At 43.3% G+C, this 23,069-nt stretch overlaps 1 protein-coding gene across 3 annotated transcripts in view; it reads left to right on the top strand.

The window, feature by feature from the left end:
• The first annotated feature begins 7,551 nt into the window (after positions 1-7,551).
• LOC128328164 (sodium- and chloride-dependent GABA transporter 2-like) overlaps positions 7,552-23,069 on the top strand; it is a 93,306-nt gene continuing 77,788 nt past the window's right edge. For all 3 annotated transcript variants that reach the window (XM_053257873.1, XM_053257872.1, XM_053257871.1), the window contains exons 1-2: positions 7,552-7,585; positions 15,698-15,981. In XM_053257873.1, the coding sequence (XP_053113848.1) occupies positions 15,774-15,981 (208 nt within the window). In that variant the 5' untranslated portion in view covers positions 7,552-7,585; positions 15,698-15,773. The remainder of the gene's footprint in view (positions 7,586-15,697; positions 15,982-23,069) is intronic.

Here is a 23,069-nt window from a genome sequence, read left to right as displayed (position 1 = left end):
AAGACCAAATGTTGGGTATGACCATCTTTGTGTCCTATTGGTCTCTAGAAGCTTGCATCTGGCTGGCTGTTGTTTGACACTGAATTAATTTTTCTATGTAAACCACTTTGGAAACTTTTGTTCAAAAGTAGTATATAAAAAGTAGTAGAAAGCTGGGATAGATGGACCTTACATTATAATGGGTGCAAAACTGTTTAAGGAGGGAAGACGAGAAGGTGTTACAGATTTCCAGGTCAGGAAGCAGGATGAAGAGATTTGCCCTAGTCTTGGGAATCAGACTTAATTCAGTATTTTCGTTTGTGACATGGGAAGAAAATAGCATGTGTGCTTGACTTGGCATTTGGTGAGGATATCAGATTAGAAACCTCGTAAATAAATAGACACTTGTGGTATGACAGCAGAGGCGTTATCAACTTCTGGAACTTAGTGAGCAAGGCATCTCCAATGAGGCCAGGTAAGTATTGGTTGGTGTTCTTGATCAAATCACTGGCAAAGGCTTTGTCTGGAATATTGTGTCCAGTTTTGGCTTTTGGTGTTCCAAGAAGAATGAAACAGCACAACACAATTTCTCTCTCCGAACTCACCCGGTGATTTTGTATAAATATTGAACAAGCTGGAGCCCCAGAGGGAATGTCCTAGAGGCAAATGACAAGAAGTAGAGTACAATTGCTCTTTGGCATCTCACTGCTGCCAGCCAGTAGGCCCATGGGAGTGATCCTGCAGTTACTTGGCCCATTCCTAAGGATCCAGAGAATCCTGGCAGTAGTAATTTCATGAGGATTCATAAAATACCATGTATACAAAAAGCAGTTTATTGGCTTCTGTAATTTGGTCCCACTGCCCACCTGGGCACTGCATCCTCTTTGCCTTGTGTGTGTCAGGAGGAAGTGTGCAACTGGAAGGGCAATGAAGTCAATAGCAAAAGACAGTGGCTCCTTGTACAGAGAACATGGGTATCAGCTCCTGGGTTCTTGTCCACAGCACAGCTTAAGGAGCAGTCTGTGAGGGGAGGGGGAGGAGGAAGGCAAGATACGTCCCATCTTTCCTCACTCAAGCCTGCCCTTCGTTTTACTCATGAAAGTAGGTGCTTGGTGTGCTGTTCTGGTTAGATACTGCCTAGTGAAGAACTCTGTCGCAGAGGGATTGAGACTCCAGCATGCATGTGCCTGTGTGAGGGGGCAAATGGGAAGGGAGAACAGCAATCCACAGGACCCTAACAGAGGCAGTGATCTGTTTGGCAGTTGTTGGAACTTGACACTCCTTGCCTCACCATTGATCTCATACTGCAACATGTCGTAAGCAATCGGATGTTCTGGCCACAATCTTAAAAAACAAAAATCACACTTTTATTCCTATTTTTACATTTGTTTTCATTTAAAAATAATGTAAATATTACATGCTGACAATTCTCTCCCTCTCACCCATACCCGCACCCAAAGAAATATCTTCTAAGATTTGTGTACGAAAATTACAAATTTGGCCTTCTTTGTTTACTCCGTTGCAACCAAGACCCTTAAAAGCACTAGTTCTGCATTTTCACAAAGCTGACAATGACTAATCTTTAACTGGCAAAGAATTCTTGATACAGGATGGGTTCCTGAGAATCACAAACGTCACTTGATTGTCAGGTTCTCATGGTTGTAGAACTAACATTTGGCAGCACACAAAGTTGATACAAGGCTTTGGGTCCAAGGAATTCTCATCCCATACATGATCTGACATCGTATAGCTCGGTACCAACTCTCCATCCTCTTGCTGCCATCTTTACTTCTGATGGGGGCAAGAATGCATCAGATTTATCAAGTTTGCCAGCTGAGATTTATTCAAGCAAAACTGCACACATTTAATTGATTTTCATAAATTATGTGGCACTCAATCTGGAAGTTTTTGAGATGCAGAAGGTGAACTGTTCAGGTCATGAATTTCTTTAATGCGCTTCGGCTCCAGGGCAGCCGCTTGACTGTCTAAACAATAAGGCATATCTTCTAAGTGTGTAAGAACTTAACGCAGAGTTGTTATCCAGCAGTTCTCTAGAGTCCCCTGTGAGTGCAGTACAATATGTAATGTTTTCAAACAGCTCAGGAATTTAAAGTTCTTGATCCCTTGTTTCTGCTGGGGTAAGCTGCCAATAATATTTCATAAATCTGCAGAATCAAAAGGGGCCATTTTATAACCTTGCCTTATTACTTGTTAAACCAAACCAACCATAGAATTGTCCATAGAATTTCACTTGCACATTAAATCCTACTTTCTGATTAGTGCTGCAAAACACATGGCAGCTCAAATTCCAGCCTTGCCAGAGCTTGGATCCACTTTTAATAAGAAGGGGAGAAAGGCAGTACCAAACCAGAGGTGCACCTCATGGTTTGCAGATGCTTTGGTAAGTAAATGTTTCTAGCATCTTCTGAAGTTCTCCCACCTCTAACTTCAACCTTCAGCATGGCACCCCCCACATGCACTTTTTTTTTTGCCATGTCTGTTTCTCTTTGTGCATCCACTGTCCTATATTTTTCCCTCTTATCAATATCATCAATGGAAACAGAGGTGGTACAACTGGTGGCTATCTTGAGTCAAAAAGTGATCCGTTTGTGAGTTGCACATAATGTGCTAAATTATGTGCTAAAATGACTTTTACAGTAGGTATGTGTTTATATTTGTCATATATCATATTTATATACAAAAACAAACCCCACCTTCACATCTGGTTTCCAAATAGTTAATGTGTCATTTTTCTTTGCTGTCAACTAAAGGTACCTTCCCCAGCTTCTCAATACTTTGGGGCTGTAATGTGCCTTGTCTACAGTGGCCAGGAAAATTCAGTGGCTTTCCCCTTTCAGTAAAAGAGTCCACTGACTCTTTCTTTGTCTCCTACCAAATCTGGTAATGGGTTGTTTACAATACCTTCTCTTCTATAATGTCCAGTTAGTCGAGATTCCCAAGGGGAATTTATTTGCCACATGTTGGTCATATTTTACTTTTATTTATTTTTATGTAAACTGTTTTGGGGACTTTTATGGAAAAACAGTATATAAACGTATTTGAATTCTTCTAGGTGTCTACATAATTATGTGCCCCAGCCAAGATATGGGATAATGCTAATGATGTTAAGGGATCATAGGTGTATGTTTTTCATCCATAACTTTAGCCTGATCTCTCTTACTCACTGGTGAAATAATTGAAAAACTGGTAAAGCATGATCATTCATGTTAAGTGTTTCAGACTTATCCGATGTCACACTAGTCCATCAAGCCTAGCATAGGCTAGTGTGGCTCTCCAGGCCCTCTGCCAAGGGTCTTTCCAGTAATGATACCTGATCTCCTTTTTCACTGGAGATTGAACCTGGGATCTTCTGTACGTAAAGCACATGGTCAACCACTATGCTATGGCCCTCTCACTCTTATGGGAGCTTTTCAGCAGAGTGTAAAAGATATGCAGTTTTAATTCTCAGTAATGATTTAAATGAATACATCTTTAAATCTGTGGCTCTTCCCCCAGACTTACCCAATTAACCTGAAAATTTACAGGTGGGAAAAACCAGGAGCTTTCATTGGTCCACCATGTCTTCTACATTTTTATTTACTTCATGTACATCCTACACTTACTACTTCGTAAGGAGCTCAGAGTAGAGTACATGGTTATGGTTATATTTATCCTCACAACCACCACCCTATGGTGGTTAGGCTGGGAGATACATGACTGGCCCAGAATCAACCAGGGAATTTCACAGCTGAATCAGGATTTGAAGTCAGATCTCCTTGGTCCTAGTCTGAACACTCTAACCACTACACAGCACTGGCTCTGTTTCATACATTCAATCATTGTATCTGTAGAAGTTATCATTTAAAAAGTGGGCCTGAGTATGAGCCCCATCAAATGCTGGGTACCGACTGGAAGCATATTCCTGAATGTGAGCATTAACAAATCATTGTGCACGTCCAGATCTGTACATGTCTATATTGTGCATAGATTGTAGTGCACTAAGCATAACGTGAATAGGGCTAATAAGAACCAGTACATGTAAATGAAAATCTACATCTGAGTTACTACTATAACTGAGGATCCTAACACACGATTCTAGGGCCAAATTAGTTGTGGTGATAAGCATTTCATTGTCTAGGAGACCATGGCCCTCTAGCTGTTGGACTACAACTTCCATCATCCCCAGCCACAGTGGCCAATAGTAAGGAATGATGGGAGATGTAGTTCAATGTACAGTGGGTATAGGAAAGAATCACTCCCTTTGATAGACCTTAAATTCCAGTTCCCTTACATCCTGAAATGAAAACACAAAGAAAATTCCCTTCACCAGCTGTACTTATCCAATGCAACCTATAACATCCAACTGAAAAACATCACAATTACAGTCTAGAAAAAGTGTCAGAAATAAAAAACAAGAATTACTGAGATTGAAAAAGGATCACCCCCCCAATGTCAATATTTAGTTGAACCACCTTTTGTTTTAATAACAGCCTTGAGTCTGTTGGGATACTTCTCTATCAACCTTGCACATCTAGACGGAGCAATATTTGCCCACTCCTCCATACAGAACTGTTCAAGTTCGGTCACATTGGATGGTAGGTGTTGGTGGACTGCTATCCTCCCTGGATCTGGTCGGCCCTCCAAACTGGATGGAAGAGCAAGGAGGAAATTGGTAAGAGAGGTTGCCAAGAGGCCAATGGCCACTCTGAAGGAGTTAAAGGACTTCATGGCAAAGAGTGGTTCTGTGCATGTGACAACAATTTCACGAGCGCTCCACAGATGTGGCTTGTTCGGGAGGGTCGCAAGGAGAAAGCCACTTCTCAAGAAAGGCCACATTAAAGCTCGTTTGAGCTTTGCCAGAAGGCACCTTGAAGATTCTGATGCCAAATGGAAAAAGGTCTTATGGTCAGATGAAACCAAGATTGAACTATTTGGCCTCAACACCAAACAGTACACCTGGCGTAAATCCAACGCAGCTCACCATCCACAACACACCATACCTACAGTGAAGCATGGAGGTGGCAGCATCCTGTTGTGGGGGTGTTTCTCTGCCTCAGGGACTGGGGCTCTCGTTAGGGTAGAAGGAAAAATGGATGGGGCAAAATACCGTCAGATTCTGGAAGAAAATCTGCTACCCTCTGCCAGACAGTTGAGGATGGGCAGAAGATTCACCTTTCAACATGACAACGATCTGAAGCACACAGCAAAATTGACCACACAGTGGCTGAAGGAGAAAAAAGTGAACGTCCTCATGTGGCCCAGTCAGAGCCCAGACCTAAATCCCATAGAAAATCTGTGGAGAGATTTGAAGATAGCAGTCCACCAACACCTACCATCCAATGTGACCGAACCTGAACAGTTCTGTATGGAGGAGTGGGCAAATATTGCTCCGTCTAGATGTGCAAGGTTGATAGAGAAGTATCCCAACAGACTCAAGGCTGTTATTAAAGCAAAAGGTGGTTCAACTAAATATTGACATTGGGGGGGTGATCCTTTTTCAATCTCAGTAATTCTTGTTTTTTATTTCTGACACTTTTTCTGGACTGTAATTGTGATGTTTTTCAGTTGGATGTTATAGGTTGCATTGGATAAGTACAGCTGGTGAAGGGAATTTTCTTTGTGTTTTCATTTCAGGATGTAAGGGAACAAGAATTTAAGGTCTATCAAAGGGGGTGATTCTTTCCTATACCCACTGTATGTTGAGAGCCGAAGTTGTGCAACTTGTCTTATGCTCTTTCTCTGCTAACATTCCCCCACCAATGGATATTTGCCCCTATATGTGCCACTTGCTGCAGTGGCATCCTTTGGGAACAAGACGGCGCTTCAGGCAGGCTAGCTTTGGTGGGGAAGTGGCGTGGAATTTAAATTGAAGCACCTTTTCTTCCTATGCTGCCATTCTTAACTGGATCTGACTCTATGTGCAATTGCTACGGCAATGGTAAACCCTTCCTGTATTCTACCAAAGAAAACCACAGGGCTCTGTGGGCACCAGGAGTCAAAATCAACTTGACGGCACACGTTACCTTTAACTCTCCCCCCGCAATTAGACAGGGTAAGAGCTTAATGTCACCTCTTGTAACTGGCTGGCAGAGATTCACAAAGGTCAAAGGCAACCCATTCATACTCAATTTACAAGCAAGCAACAATGAAGCGAAGAGAAGGGATCAGCATATAGCTAGTCACAGCAGATAATTTTTTAATTATGCGATTTTATTTCTTTCTGTTACACAACTGGGAGTTGGAAACTCTTACTCATATTCTGCAAATCCATTCAGAGATCTACTAGATCTGACTTTATCTTTTGCCTACTACCCATGCTCAATGACAGGGGTTCCCAGCCTGTGATCCCTAGATGATTTTGGCCTGCAACTCCAATAATCCCCAACCACAATGTTGTAGTTGGGGATGATGGGAACTGTAGTCCAACAGAAATGAGAAAAACAACCCACCCACCACATATAATATTCTATAGATCCTAATCTGTTATGAAAATAGAAACCACCATTTTATTTTCACTATGTAAACTGCAAATGTGTGAAATCACAATGATAAAAACACTGATCAAATAAAATTCCATAAAATAATTATAATTATACTGCCATTCCTCGAACATGTAAATAAACAAGTGCACTGCAATTGTGTGTAATGGACCTTGCCAAAAGTTTGTGCTCTTGTTGGAATTCTTCTGGAGAGCATGTAATCAAAGTAGTTCCTTTATGCCAGCTACATGCAAAGGTTGGCATAAAGTTTTAGGACATTCTTGATGTGCAGGGCATTAAATCTATCACTACCTATAACCAGTGGCTTTTTCCTTCTGTTTCATCTCTGCTGCTCCACGGACAGCTTTTCAGTTTCCCCACTGTTACTGCAGAAGACTTGACTTCTATTCCCATTTTCCCAATACAACTTATCATAAAAATTCAACAGGTATATTGTGTATGAATATCCATGCCACTATCAGGGTTTCTCAACGTGTGGGTCCCCAGATGTTATTGGACTTCAACTCCCATAATCCCCAGTCCCAGTGGCCTTTGGTTGGGAATTATGGGAGTTGAAGTCCAATTACATCTGGGGACCCACACGTTGAGAATCCCTGCACTAGATGATGACCCTGAGTTTTGAGAGAGGGTGAAATCGCTTTATTTGCTTCCTCCTTTATCATTCATAATTTCCCCATTAAAAGATCCTCTAACATTCCATCGCCAAGGTTTATGGCTGGAAGTGGGGAAGTAAAATGGGTTGCTGAGACCAAGCTGAGCAAGAGGGACATTGACAGATATGGGCACAGCCAGTGAAAAAAGAGTCAGCTTATACATTGCTATCCTTTATGTATGCATTTCTGCACAGATGGGAGAAAGAAGCTGTATGGGCAGTGGGAGAGAACTCCTTTTTAGTAATGAGCAGCATCAGGGTAGTCATGGATAGTTTATTGTACAGTCTGGGGGGTGGGGTGGGGGTGGAGAGAGGAATGTGGGTTGGGCAAAGTCTAGAATTACACCATTGCAGAATGGCTGTTTCTCCTTCCATGCTTTAAATAGCCAGCACCTTTCACTATTGCTTTTCTGTTTCCCAGTCAAGACAGATCCTTGACAGCTCATTCCATAAGGTAACAACTTGGCTTTGTACTTTTTGCTTCTGTTGCCTTCGGCTGTACTGGAATCATGAGGTGCCTTTTGTGTGAATCTCTGGTTGTGTGGCTTAACCATTATTTTGGGGAAAGATTTCTTTGTACATCTCTCACTCTTTTTAAGGGGTTGGGTTTTTTTAATTCAATTTTTAAAAAACCTAGATTCTTGTTCCTTCTGGCTGTATGTTCAACGACCATAGTAGTGTATGAGCTACTTTACTTTGGGTGTAAGATTTGGAATCTTGAGGTGGGTTTTGTGTTTTCACAAAGGGTTCAGTGAGTGAGAATGAATGAATCAAAAGTTTTGAGTCTGGCAGGGATGATCAGTGACTGACCAATGCCAAATGCTCTGTTATAGCAGCATCATTTCCCTGAAGCAATTCTCAGTAGAGAGTGGATTCAAAAGATCTTAGACACAGAAGTGGCGTGACGCAAATTGACATTCTGTTTTGGTATGTGGTGAAGTTGAGCATCTGTGCTGGTGCAAGCTGGACCTCATGAAAGATACTTGCAAAGCAGGGAATGGAAGAAAGGCACTGGATGCACCATGCATGATGCTGATACAGGAAAGATCTTGTGAGGGCATTTACTGAGATGCTTTCAAAACAAAAATGATGCTTTTTATCTGCATGCAAGCATCATATCCCTCTAGGCTAGGATCCCAAACAAGTTTGTGTCTTGTCATCTCAAGAATTTGCAGGCAATACTTGAATAACTATGCCTTCCACTACCACCCCAGTGAAGGTGACCAACTGCAAAGGAGGAACTGGGCTCTCTATCTTTACAAGATATGCCCAGGAAGGGATCTCACCACCTATAGCTTGTCATGCATAGGGCTGAATGTGAAAATATGCCCTTAATGGAATTCCCTCTCCAACATGAAGCACCTGAAAACCACCAGCATAGGGGATAATCTCTCTCTGACTTTGCTATGGGGATGGATGAGAGGAGCTGCATGCTGAAAATTGGGGGTAGAGTGAAGGGCAACCCCACAAAGTGGGAGGACTGGTTAAACATCATGTACTACTGGCATGTGAAACCATGGATCAGAGTGAATAAATGAAGACTTGACACACTGCTCCTGAGAGGTTGCAGACCCCTGCTGTAGCCTGAGACCTCCCTCCCAACTGCGAAGTCATGGAAGTTAATGGCTTCACTCAGTTGGTCCTGCATTTTAATGGACCCCTATCTCTAGTGCCTCCTGATTCTTCCCTCTGACATACAAAAATCCACAAATGCTCCTTATTTCCACTCACAATGCAGCAAGAATATCTTTTAAATTTTGTTTTTACATTTTATATTCCGCTCTTCCTCCAAGGAGCCCAGAGCAGTGTACTACATACTTAGGTTCCTCCTCACAACAACCCCGTGAAGCAGGTTAGGCTGAGAGAGAAGTGACTGGCCCAGTCACCCAGCAAGTCTCATGGCTGAATGGCGATTTGAACTCGGGTCTCCCGGGTTCGAACTGCTTCCGCCACCTAAAGCCTGTGTCTGTGGAATAGGGGCTTTGTGTCTTTATCACAACATTATTTCCAGCAGTTTTATTTCCTGGTGAAATACTTCTCCCCCTTTTTGGTATAAGGAAAACCATACACCTGACCTGTCTGCCAGACCTTTTGGTGGTTTTGTTTTCAGTCTTAATCCTGCACAATAACCAGCCAAGACATGATGCTGGGACCTCCACACTGATGCTACAGTCCTATATCAGATGCTTTCTGCCATTGCTCAGCTTCTTAGGGCTGCTTATGTTGTTTTCAATGTCATAATCAGGATGAATATGTCTAAGGCAATGAGGAGTTCAAGTCATCTGACTGCAGGGAATCTCTTCTATGAGGTACCGTATACAAGCAGCAGGCTGGGTAGAAATGCCCATCAGAGGCAGGCTGCTAGCCGACTTGCTAGACCATATAGAGAGGTGTCTTTCTGTGTGACCCCCAAACACTGCTTCTGGCAACAAAGCGGGTAAAAATAAATGGCAGTGCCTTTTCACTCTGAATTCTGTGACAACTAAGAAATAACTATTGGTTCTGTGTTCCTCTAGAAAGGATTTCAGCTGGATTACTATGTAAACAAAGACTGGAAATTGGTGTGTGTGTGTTAGCCTCTTTGTACAGCCCTCTCTGCCAAAGTTTGCAGCAATTAGCCATAAAGGAGAGAATTCCCGTCCTTGGAGAGATTTACCGTTCGTGTTGCGTTAGGGTGGCTCTTCATGATTGCTGTAATTGCACCGGCATTTGGCTAGAGAAGTGCTGAGAAGTGTGGTGTATTTCATGAACACTTTTGCCCCCCACAAAATGCCTTCTGCGTTGGCCTATTTTTCTCATGCTGTTGTCTACCTACAGACCCGCCTCTCCCATCCAGTTACATCCTGTCCAATCAGATAATCTCAGATGGCCCTTTTGTCGGTTCCTGATTTCAGAGAGGTTTGGGGTGCTAGGACCCATGAAAGGGCCTTTTTGGTTGCTACCCCACTTCTTTGGAACTCCCTTCCCCTTCAGATTCGTTTAGCCCCTTCCTTACTGATTTTTAAATCTCAATTGAATACTTTTCTTTTTTTTGCCAGGCTTTTGCCCTGTAGTTTACCTATTTGGTTTTTTTCTTTTTTGTTAGTTACTTTCATTTTTAATTTAGAATGTAATTTTAATGTTGTCTTGCTTTGCATTTTTTGTACACTGCCCAGAGTCTTTGGTGTGGGTGGTATATTACATGTTTCAAATAAATAAAGGAAGGAAGGAAGGATGGGGAGCTGAAAGGAAGGGGTCTGGGAAAAGAAGAAACCTGCTCCAGTTGGCAAAGTGGCTGGGCTGATCCTCCTTCATTCCAGTCCTTTCTGCTTGTATTAAGCAGACTGGGGGTGCATATCAGAATACACATCATCTTCTGCCTTCTGTGCCAGCTATGTCCTATTCACACATTATGATAAACACTCTTACAAGTGTACAGTGTGCACAGGTATGTTCAACACAGGTTGTTACATTCACAGGTTATGTTCAACACAGGTACAGCAGTACACTTCCTATCCATGCCATGCATTTGAGGGACCTTGTACCTAGGTTCACTTTTTAAATGACTGCAGGTACAATCATTCAAAGACTTGTACCTGTGTAGAGACACTTATACATGCCTACAGGGGCATAGCAAGCTTGGAGTGGGCCCTGGGCCAACAAGTGAAGATGGCCCTCCTGCCCCCTCTCCCAGCCTACTACCGCCTTCTCTTTCCCCCTTCTTTTTTATCAGGGCTGACTCAAGAAGGCTCCCTAAAAGCCTTTAACTGAAGAACTTTTCAGCTCTGCCTCAGCTTCTGGAGAAAAGGGAGGAGGAATGTCAGGCAGCATCTCTCCCTCATCTTTTCAGTGCCATTGCCGGGGGGATCATCTTTTCATTGTGACTGGCTGGTTGATGCTCAGTGACAGTTCTCTTGCTGTTGAGCCTGTCAGTCAAGCTGAGGGAGGGATGGACGAAACTTGCACACTAGCCAGCCACTCAGGAAAAGAGGAAGGATGCTGCCTGACACTCCCCATCACCAACCACTCAGAGAGGATTTATCTTGCTTGAAGCTGGGATGAGTTCTCAGATCAGAAGTCAATAGCATATCTGCAAGTTGGGGAGGTAGAAGGGAGAGAGTGAAGAGCGAACTGTCATCCAATTGGTTTTCTCCAACATACATATACTACAACATAATGTCTGAATAGGGCTTCTGAGTAATAATAATAATAAATAATAATAATAAATGATAGTTAATAAACTTTGTTAGCCACACCATAATAAATTGTTCTCTGGGCAGCTCGCAACACATTTTAAAAATACGACGACTACTACTATGGATATCTATCTACTGCTCTTCAACCAAAGTTCTCAAAATGATTTACATATAAAAATGAATAATATATAAATAACATGGGCTCCGGTCCCCTGTCCCCAAAGGGCTCACAATCTAAAAAGAACTATAAGGCAGACACCAGCAACAGCCACTGGAGGGATGCTGGGCTGTGCTGAGGCTGGATAGGGCTCAGTTGCTCTCCCCTTGCTAACTATGAGAGAATCAACATTATAAAAGGTGTCTCTTTGCTCAGTTAGCAGGGTTTTGTTTTTTTAAAAAATGTATTTGTATTTTTATGCATAATGATAAAACACAACAAGCCATAACACATTTTATAATGTGTATCCTGCATTTCAGGATACAGGTTCATTTAAAAAATGAACACATGTACAGTCATTACACCAAAATATGTATATGTGAACAGGTCCCTACATAGACACACAATGTAATGTCTGAATAGGGCTGTCGTCTTTCACAACAACACACCACTACAGCTGCAGCAGGGCAAAAGTCTTGTTGCAAAGAGTGCTGTCAGGCACGAAAGCTGCTGGTGGAGCGGGGCAAGGCAGGATTGGAAGCGTCATCCTGGTTGTCTAACAAAGCACAGGAAATACACTAGAAAGCAATGAAAGGCGGTGGAGTTTGTGACTATTTTGTATCTCCACTTACAGCAGCAGCCTGAGCAAAGAAAGCTGAAGCTGATAATTGGGTGCTGTGTTAAAATGGTATTTCCTACAGCAAACATTTATAATGTGAGTGGTATGCCTGCATGTTTTTGTGTTTTTGTTTTGCTTATTTTATTGTGTATTTATTGGCTGCCTTGAGACTTTGGTAAGAAGGTGGGATATACATATGTGAAAATAAACCTTTTAATGCCCATGTATGTGAAACAGGGAGTTCTGATCTTGTCAGGGTTTCTAAGTCATAAGAATATGGGTTTCTAAAGGCGAAAAAGTGAAACCTCCCCCAAAGTCTGGGTCCTTCACATGCTAACCCTGCCAGTATCTGATTAAGAAACCTGCAAGTCCTATAATCCCTGGCAGGAAATGATGTTCCATGTACAGTTTCCTAAAGAGAGACCTTGCAGGGCCAATCCTATATGCAAGCAAGCCTTTCCCACTGCTGGTTCCCCACTCCCCTTTCCACAAGGTAAAGTTTTTTGTTTTGCTGGGGGAAGACTGGCAGGGAAGAGAAGAACTATACTTCAACTAACTGGAATTTTCAAGCATTCCTATTGAATGCTTGAAATCCTGAAAGCATGGGCGCTGTTAATCCTGGACTCTGGGGCACATGCCCCGAATGTTTTGCTGGGTATCTTTGATCTCCACCACTCCACAAACTTGTTAACTTACTTTCCTTATGGAAAGTAAGCTTATGAAATCACCCAGCAGAATAAGTGTGAGTGGGTGTCCATCCACCCAGCCATGTCCCCATCAACTTTGCAATGCCTGGACCAATATGAACCAAACTGATTATAGTTGTAGGGACACCTCAACAGTGTAGTTCGTGATTTTGTCATCTACCTTAATTCAAGATGGCAGACATGTAAAGGTTTGAGGCGCAAGTGGGCTAACCTGTGAACTGCCTAACGGATTACAGATCCAATCCACTTAAGTAACTCCAGTCACTTCCCCTGCCTTACCCTTCTCAGCAAAGGGCATGCCCACTATGTTTATTTATGTATGTATTTATTTATTTAACATATTTGTATACTGCCCAAAACATACGTCTCTGGGTGGTTTACAAAAAAACCCAATACAAATTAAAACACTAAAATTTAACCGTTTAACATCGTGTTAAAAACTGTAAATCTAATTAAAAGCCTGGGTGAACAAATGTGTCTTGACTGCCTTTTAAAAAGTTGTCAGAGATGGGGAGGCTTTTTTTTTCCAGCAGGGAGCATATTCCAAAGCCTTGGGGCAGCAACAGAGAAGGCCCATACCCAAGTAGCCATCAGATGAGCCAGTGGCAATTGTAGATGGACTTCTCCAGATGATCCCAATAGATGGAGGGGCTCATGACGAAGAAGATATTATCTTAAATACACTGGGCCTAAACACAGCAGAGAAGTAACTTGCCTAGACAGCAAGAGGTTGCTGGTTTGAATCCCCGCTACTATGTTTCCCAGACTATGGGAAACACCTATATTGGGCAGCAGCGATATAGGAAGATGCTGAAAGGCATCATCTCATACTGTATGGGAGATGGCAGTGGTAAACCCCTCCTGTATTCTACCAAAACAAACCACATGGTTCTGTGGTCGTCAGGAGTTGACACCGACTCGACGGTACAACTTTACCTTTAAACTGTTTAGGGCTTCATAGGTTATAACCAGCACTGGAAACTTTGCCTGGGAACTTATTGGCAGCCAGTGTAGCTCTTTCAATACAAGAGTAATATGGTCTCTCTAAGATGACTCAAAGACCAACCTGGCTGTGGCATTCTGTACCAACAGCAGTTACTGGACTACATACAAAGGCAGCCCCACATAGAGTGCATTGCAGTAGTCAAGTCTGGAGGTTACCAGCATATGTGCCACTGTTCTGAGGTTGATTAGCTCAAGAAACAGATGCAGCTGGCCTATCAACCAAAGCTGATAGAAAGCACCTCTAACCACCGTCTCAACCTTGGACACCAGGGAGAGGTTTGGATCCAGAGGCACCTGCAGACTGCTTGTACCTGTTCCTTCTGGGGAAGTGTGACCCCATCCAAAACCAGCAGATCAAAATCGTCTTCCAATTTCTGATCCCGCACAATAAGTACCACCGTCTTATCTAGATTCAGTCTCAGTTTGTTATCCAGCCAATCACCACTTCCAGGCAGGCATTTAGGGATGTTATGCCTTCTCCTGATGATGTTGATATGGAGAAATAGATTTGGGTGTCATCAGCATTCTGATAACACCCTTCACCAAATCTGATGATCACTCCCAGCAGTTTCATGTAGATGTTAATACTGGAAACAATATGGAGCCCTGAGGGACACCATATAAAAGTTCAGATTTTGAAGAGCAACAGTCTCTAAGCAACATCATCTTGAATCTGCCTGAAAGCTAGGAGTGGAACCACCGCAAAGCAGTGCCTTCTACCCCCAACGCCATCAGGTGCTCCAGAAGGATACTATGGCTGATAGTATCAAAAGCCGCTGTGAGATCCAAAAGGAAACCCCAAAATGATCATTATAGAACTCTGGAGCCTAGGAATATACATTATCTTAGTCGTCAGGTTGCAATGCACTTTGTCAAGTATTACTGTGTGTGCGTGTGCGCAAGTTGCTCTACTCCTGAATTTGGCTACCTGTATTTAAGAAATATCCAGAGTTGGCGCTTCTCCTGGTAATTGATGTAATTGGGTCACATCATAAGCACATGGTGTCAGACATCAGGGCCAGACACATCTTCCCCCTCCCATGTGTGAAGGGGAAATGGGACCATACCGCTGATGTCAGAGTGCATGCTAGCCAACCTCCCCTCACCAATGTCCATGCATTGCATGTTAGTATAAAGTGGTCTTACATGCACGTACTACACACACAGGACTCCTTCATACATTCAGGAGCTCTGGGGGCAATCAGGGCTCCCAAAAGCATGGAGGAGCCCTACACACAAAGATAACTGTGCATAATCCCATGTGTGGATTTCAGCAGATGTGGCCAGCATGTGCCCCAACATTGGGGGTATGTGGCCAGTGGGCATCTCCCTGTTTTCCCTTTTATGCATCCCCTGAACACATCTAGGAGGAAATGAGTGAATGGCCTGGCAGCATTATGCTGCAGAAATATCCATTGGGAGCAACAGTCATCTGGGTATGCGGGGTGGGGGTGGGGCCTGATCCCATGGGTCGGGTCAGCAGATGGGCCAGTAACAGGAGCACATGTAACCCCAAGAAGCATGGTGAACCCAGCATTTCTGAGTTCATTTTTCTAGGTGTAAACAGGACTGCAGTGTTTTCCCAGCGTTGTTTTTACAAGTGAAATAAACTTGAAAGCAGAAGTGAATCAAACAAACAAAATACCTGGTGGTTTACAAACCCTCAGCAAATGCCGGCTGCAAGGATGCTCTGTGAGAAATGAGAACATTCTGAAATGAATCTCTTAAAAATTAAGCTGACAGCGTACTTCTAATCCAAAGTAAACACCTCCTACCTTAGTAAAAGTCTATGGGTACATGTTGTGCAAAAGGAACATCAACATCTCCTGCTGCTGAGAGCAAGGCAGCCAGAGGGGTGAACTTTTGCGTATGTCCCTGAGTTTCTCTCTCACTTCTATTCCAGCTCCAATTTGTCTCAAGTATCGTGGTAAGCATAACAGTGGGAGGAAGAAAGGTGGCACTGATCCTGTGAAGGTGGAATGGATTACAGAGTCCCCGGGGCAGTGATCAATGGAGAAATACCTGCCCAACCTTCTGGGGAAAAGAAGAAAAAGGAAGCGGTGGACCAAACGTTAGAACGAGACCACTGGAACAACAAGCTGGAGTATGTGCTCTCTGTGGCAGGGGAGATCATTGGCTTGGGGAACGTCTGGCGGTTCCCTTATCTCTGTTACAAGAATGGTGGTGGTGAGTGCAGCCCCTGTTCTAGCAATGTGTGTTACACTTCTCAACAGTGCAATTCTTCCCCTGACTCAGTAAATACTAAACACTCTCAGGCTGGCTCTTGGCAGTGTTATCCCCTTGGGAAGTGGTAGTGCCAGGAGGGAAAGTGTCGGAGCAGCTCAACCAGTAGGACAGGGGTGGCCAACCTCTCTAGCTGTTGTTGGACTACAATTCCCATCATCCCCAGCCACAGTTGCAGCTGGGGTTGATGCGAATTGTCGTCCAGCAGCAGCTGGAGAGTCTCAGGTTGGCAACTCTGGCAGTAGAGGGTCTTTTCAAATGTTTTTGGGACATCACACCGTTGATCCTCATAAGAAATCCCTGAAGCAGGCTAGGGGTTAGAGCAGTGATTCTCAAACTTGGGTCCTCAGGTGTTATTGGACTTCAACTCCCATAATCCCCAACCAAAGGCCACTGAGGCTGGGGATTATGGGAGTTGAAGTCCAATAACACCTGAGGACCCAAGTTTGAGAATCCCTGGGTTAGAGAGACAGGGGAACCTGCAAAGGCCACCCAGGAAGAATCTAACCAAGTGTAATGCTGTCTTTGTTTCCACATGCTGACCCTGGTAGACTGGGAGAACCTGAGAGGCAGCTGGTTTCTTGTGCAACCTGCTATGGATTGAGTGAGGAGGTGGTGCAGTTATACTCCTGCAGACAATGGGCGAAACCACATGTGATATGGAAGATGCATGAGAATATAGCCAACTTTTTTTCCTTTAAAAGCAGCAGCAGCAAGCTCTGACTTTTGACTGAGACAGCAGCTCAAAGGGAGAGAGGTGTTTAATCCTTTCCCCATTTTAACCGTCTAAAGTGTAAGAGTGTGTGTGTGTGTGTGTGTGTGTGTGTGTGTGTACACACACGTATACAGCTGCTGAACTAATGGTAGTTTCAGGGGATTTCGATTGTGAAACAGTGGGGAGGAAACTGGTCTTTCCTCTAGCACCTCTGAACCCTATTCAGACATTACATTGTATGTGCATACAGGTGTGTCTGTGTGCGTTTGTGTGAATAAATACAAATGCAATGTGTTTGTGTGAATGACTGTACATGTGTACATTTTAGAAGTGGACTTGGGTACAGGCTCCCTCAAATGCAGGATGCAGATAGGAACTGTGCTGCGGTATGTGTGTTGAACCTAATGTCTAAATAACTGTAGATGTGAGCACTGAACACAGACTGACCATGCACTGAACACAGTATGTGAATAGGGCTCTGTTCCGCTCAGAGATCCGTGCGTGGGCCTCTCACACCATGTGTGGTTTGGCCCTGACCCTCCTCTTCTTTTACTTACTATTTTATTTTTTATACATGTGCTCCATCTGTTCCTCAAGAGGCACTTAGCAGTAGAGCTACATGATGGTGCGCATTTTTGACCATCCTGAGAATGAACAATCACAGCAAGGGATTGTAGCTAAGTGGTAGAGCACCTGTTTTACCTGCAGAAAATTCCAAATTCATTCCCTGGCAACTCTAGGTAGGGCTGGTAAAGATCTGTGTTTAAAACCACGTAGAACCACTGCCTGCCAGTGTAAACAATAATGAGCTAGAGGGATCCACAGTATGATTCTGTATAAGACAGTGTCATAGGTTCATAATGTGCATGTTAATTTCAGTTAAATTTACTCTTAGAAAAATGATGTCCCTTAAGAACATAATATAAAAACAGCCCTGCTGGATCAGGCCCAAGGCCAATCTAGTCCTGCATCCTGTTTCACACAGTGGCCCACCAGATGCCGCTGGAAGCCACAGGCAGGAGTTGAAGGCATGTCCTCTCTCCTGCTGTTACTCCCCTGCAACTGGTACTCAAAGGCATCCTGCCTTTGAGGCTGGAGGTGGCCTATAGCCCTCCAACTAGTAGCCAATGATAGACCTCTTCTCCATGAAGTTATCCAAACCCCTCTTTAAGCCATCCAGGTTGTTGGCTGTCACCACATCTTGTGGCAGAGAATTCCACCAGTTGATTATGCATTATGTGAAAAAGTACTTCCGTTTGTTGGTCCTAGATTTCCTGGCAATCAATTTCATAGGATGACCCCTGGTTCTAGTGTTATGTGAGAGGGAGAAGAATTTCTCTCTCTCCACATTCTCCACACCATGCATAATTTTATAGACCTCTACCATGTCTCCCCGCAGTCGTCTTTATTCTAAACTAAATAGCCCCAGGTGTTGGATCCTTGTTTTAAGGAATCTTGTTCCTCATTGTGTGCCATCTCAAACTTCAGATATGAAGAGATCTGGGTTTGTTCTGTGGCATTAGGGAGCCACTGTGTGTTGGGGGAGGAAGAAAAGGAAATTTATAGAGATCTGCCTGAGTGATCACCTGAACCATGGTTTACGTAAGTGATTGTCTGAACTGGGCCAGTGTCACATAGGACATCTGTGCGATTTGGCTTTATCATTAGGGAGGAACAAAAATGTTTTAAAATAATTTATCATTTATGTCCTCCCAGCCCCCTAAATGTATATGAGAGAGAGGGAGAGCTGGACAGAATGAATGTGATATAATGTGTAACGTTTCTCTGTAAGGAGATGGCAGGGAAATCCCAGGACAGAAAATCCACTCTGTGAAAGGTTTTCTGGGTTAGGTTTTAAACACTGGGAAGATAATGGTTAGGATATGTGAAACAACAACAACAACAACAACAACAAAACTTCTTAGCATTTATATAATGCAATTCAAAGGTTTAAAGTGCATCTCATATATTAACTTTCAGGGCTGTTGTAAGGGTTGTTGAGTCAAGTTAGTATAATCACAATATTGAGCAGGGAGAAGGTGAATAAGAGGCTGACCGCTTCTCTTGTGTGCTGAAAAGAGAAGCAGCTACCTGACTCTGACTGGAACACCAGAGGTTTCCTTCCCAGAATTGGGATGTGCACGAAACAGATTTTGCATTTTTGTTTCAAGCTCAGAACAAAACACAGATGGCTGAAACGTTTCATCATAATAACGGTCGACCTGGTTGTTCCGACAGAACAAACTTCAAAATGTTTCAAGTGTTTCGTTCATAGGGAACAACGGGGAAACTTGGAAACACCCCATTGTTCCCTATGGATAGTTCCTAGGGACACCAAAGTGGGTTGGGTGGTAGGGCATGATGGGTGAGACCTACTAACCAACCCATACACACACACAAAAGGGCAAGCAGGCGATTCTTAACCATTTTTTAACCTTTTCCCCAACCCCCATAGGATATAAAGCCAGTGCCAGAAAGCCAATCAGCAAGGGAAAAGCAGGTCTCCAAAATGGTGCACGAAACATTGAAACGTTTTGAATAGAAACAGGGTTGTTTTGTTCCGAGCTCAAAACAGGCCCTTTATTTAAAGGTGGTTTCGTTTGGAGCTCGAGACACTTGAAACGGCCCATTTTGAGTCAAATCATTTCAACATCAAAACGTTTTGCACATCCCTATCCCACAACTATCCAAACAGCCGGGGACAACTGGAGAGGCGTCCGTTGATGCTGCCTCACTCCTCACCCTTCCGGGCCCCCCTCCAGCTAGTTAAACTAGTAAGAATAGCTCTTCAAGATGGAGTCATGTTGTTTCCCCCTCATCTCTTGGAGTGAGGAGATGATGTGATGGTTCTGAGAGTCCCACCCCTTTAAAAAATTCTCCTCACAACAGAAGTATGAGCTAGGGAACATTGTGTAGGTGGATTAGTGATGGTTGTGCAGTCTCTTCCCTGCCCTCTGCACACCTGGTAAACAACCACAGCATCTGGAAAAAGGTACTTGGATTCTATTTTGACAATTTAAAGAATGAAGCGAAGGAAATGTTTTCATCTCTGTTTGTAGCTTTAACACTGGTGAGATAAGTTGCAGTTAGAAGACAGAGCTATTCATCAAAACCAGCTATACTGAGGTAAAAATTACAGTAATTGCCTTCAGGAGGATTTTAAATCAAAAGCCTGTATAAAATGAATGGCTGTTTCCTTCAGTTAAAACAATCCCTAGACTTTTCTAGAATATTAAGTGCCAGTTTCCTTAAAAATACATTTAAAAGGCTGCCACAGACTTGATCTGTGATCAGTATGGAAAAAGAAATTGCATATAGAGTGAGCTGGGAATTATTCTCCTTTTTATTTAGATAATTATTTATACGTGATCTAATTTCCCAAACGTTTGTAGGAAAGAAAACAGGTTTAAACTCAGTACTCATAGAGTTTTTGGTGAATAGGTTGTGAACTTTGTCTTGAAATCTCTGGATTTGCCTTCCAGACCTACCTAAACCGCTTTCCCATCCTGATAGCATGAAGGGGATTAGCTAGTTAGCTGATTTTCTTTTTGTTTTTATTTCTCTCGTGCTTGAGAATTTTATTTTTGAGGTGGGATTACGGGCCAGAGTGCTTCTTGTTTTTATTTATATGAATGCAGAATGTTCCTAAACTTAACTTTGTTTAGGGCTCCTGCTTTTAGCTTCTCAACTGTTCCCACAGACTTGCTTTATAGCTCCAAAAGCAGAGTGAAGAGAAATGCAATTTTAGGAATGGTAGAAGCAGATACAGCCCAACCCCTTGCTTGTGGTTTGAAGGCATTTACACTCCTATGAATAATAATAGCGATAATAATATTTCTAGCCTGCCTTCCCAGTATATAAGAAAATGCTCAAGGCGGCTCATTGTAAGATATAAACCAGATTAAATATAATAACAAATTTAAAAAGAAGAATTAAAAACATTTTAGGAAACTTCTATATCTAGGGTTGCCATGCTTCAGGATTTTGTCCTCATTCTCAGGATTGAAATTTCAGGATTTCCAGCACAAGCAGTTATGTCTCGGGTTGAGACTCTAGAAGCCAAAGGGGCAAGCTATAGCTAAAGGGGAAGGCTCACTTCCAGCCTTCTCTGTGATGGGCCCCACCTCTTTAAGAGGTAAGCCCATAAGGCCTCAGAATGAGACAGGTCATGTGAGAGAAGAAAGTTTCATTTTTGCAGCAGAAGTCTCTGTGAGTGGTTGAGCATTGAGGCTCTGGGCAGTCCTAGGCCTAGATGGACCAGTAACCAGAGATGGTCCTCAGTTAAGTTGTACAGTACTTGTTCTTTTTCCAGTATAAATTTTTCTGCCATGGACTTTTCCAGTGAGTCATAAACAATAAATGTTTCAGTTAATAGAAGAAGTCTAGTATGTGCTGTTGTACTGGGTATCTATTACTTCCCCATACTACTACTACTACTACTACTACTACTACTATTTCTATACCACTTTTCAACAAAAGTTTTCAAAGTGGTTTACACAGGAAAATGAATGAATAAACAAGATGGTTCCCTGTCCCCAAAGGGCTCACAGTCTAAAAAGAAACATAAGTTAGACATCAACAGCAGCCACAGAAGGGATGTTGTGCTGGGGCTGGATAGGGCCATTTGTTCTCCCCCTGCTAAATATAAGAGAATCACCACTTAGTGGTGCCTTTTTCCTCAGTTAGCAGGGGTAACTAAGCCCCATTTAGTATAGTCCCCATACTAAACCACACCCTTGTGTTTTTGGAGTCTCCCCCGCCCCCCACACATACACATTTTGAAAACATACAGGAGAGAGGGCAATAATCCTGCACTGGAAATACAAATGGGCTGATCTTGCTCTTTCCCATTCTCCTCTGCCAATGGCAGCTTCCCTCCTTGAGCAAGTATCAGTTTTGGGGGAGCAATTTTCATGAGAACCATGGTGCAGGGTCAAAGTTACAGTTTCCAGGTCCAGATAGAGAAGAAAGTCGATATCCATCACCAAAAGAAATGGAAATAGAGGCTGCTTTTCACCAAAAAACGAGGTCTCCACTTCGCACAAAATTTGCATTTTTTGTATTTCATATGCATATTTTGATATAAATTGGATAATTTGAGCGTAAATACAGCTCACCACTGTGAAGCTGATGACCAGGTGATGTCTGCTCAGTCTGCTGTCTAGGTGCTGATTTCTCAAGGCCCCTGCTTCTTAACTGTCAATTCCTCGCCTGGTTAGGTGTACCACACACAGTCCTCGGTCCGCCTCCTGCATGGGTCACCCACCCTGCTCTCCCCAGCCAGGCCAGCAATTTCACCGCTTGGTTCAAGGCAGGGCAGCCAGCCAGCCAGCCAGCTAGCTACCGAGCCAACCTCTTTGCATGCTGGTGCAGTGGTGCATTCACTGGCTGTTCTTTACAACTATAAAGGTAAAGTGTGCCATCAAGTTGGTGTGGACTCCTGGTGACCACAGAGGCCTGTGGTTGTCTTTGGTAGAATACAGGAGGGGTTTACCATTGCCTCCTCCCACGCAGTATGAGATAATGCCTTTCAGCATCTTCCGAGATCGCTGCTACCTGATATAGGTGTTTCCCATAGTCTGGGAAACATACCAGTGGGGATTTGAACAGGCAACCTCTGGCTTGCTAGTCAAGTCATTTCCCTACAACTACAAATATTTATATACTGTTTTTCAACAGAAGGTTTCACAGTGGTTTTCATACGATGCTCCCCTGTCCCCAAAGGGCTCACAATCTAAAATGAAACACACGGTAACACCAGCATCAGCCATTAAAGGAATGCTGTGCTTGGGTTGGATAGGGCCATTTGCTCTTCCCATGATAAACAGAAGAGATTAACCACTTTAAAGGGTGCCTGTTTACTCAGTTAGCAGAAGTGACTGCTAACTGAGTAAAGTTAATTGGCTAACTTCTCACTGCCGCCACCATTGCCACCACATGAAGGAAGCAAGCTGCTCCTGCCGGGTCCACCTATCTGTGCTCCTGCATCACATGGCTCTGTAACCTGCCACTGAAGCAGAATCCCTGCTCTGGCTTCCCCACTGGATGGATGGTCAGTAGGAAGAGGAAGGAGACAGAGGAAGAGAAGCTGCTCATGAGAGCAAAGTGTTCGGAGTGAACAAAATGTTCCAGCTGCTTCCCACAACTTTGGACACCACAACACATGCAAAAAAAGTTGTTTGGTCCCCCAAATAGTCTCTATTCCTCCTAATGCAAAAGACTTCATTCCCAAAACAGTTGCATGTCCTCTATAAAAGTCCCTAGTTGGCAACCCTAGTCAAAGGGGTAGCTCTGTCATGAGCTCCGAGACATGAGC

The sequence above is a fragment of the Hemicordylus capensis genome, chromosome 5, assembly GCF_027244095.1.
Source record: "Hemicordylus capensis ecotype Gifberg chromosome 5, rHemCap1.1.pri, whole genome shotgun sequence".
In the NCBI taxonomy this organism is placed as follows: domain Eukaryota; kingdom Metazoa; phylum Chordata; class Lepidosauria; order Squamata; family Cordylidae; genus Hemicordylus; species Hemicordylus capensis.
Note: the sequence above shows the minus strand (reverse complement) of the source record. Positions and strands in the feature narration are given on the sequence as shown.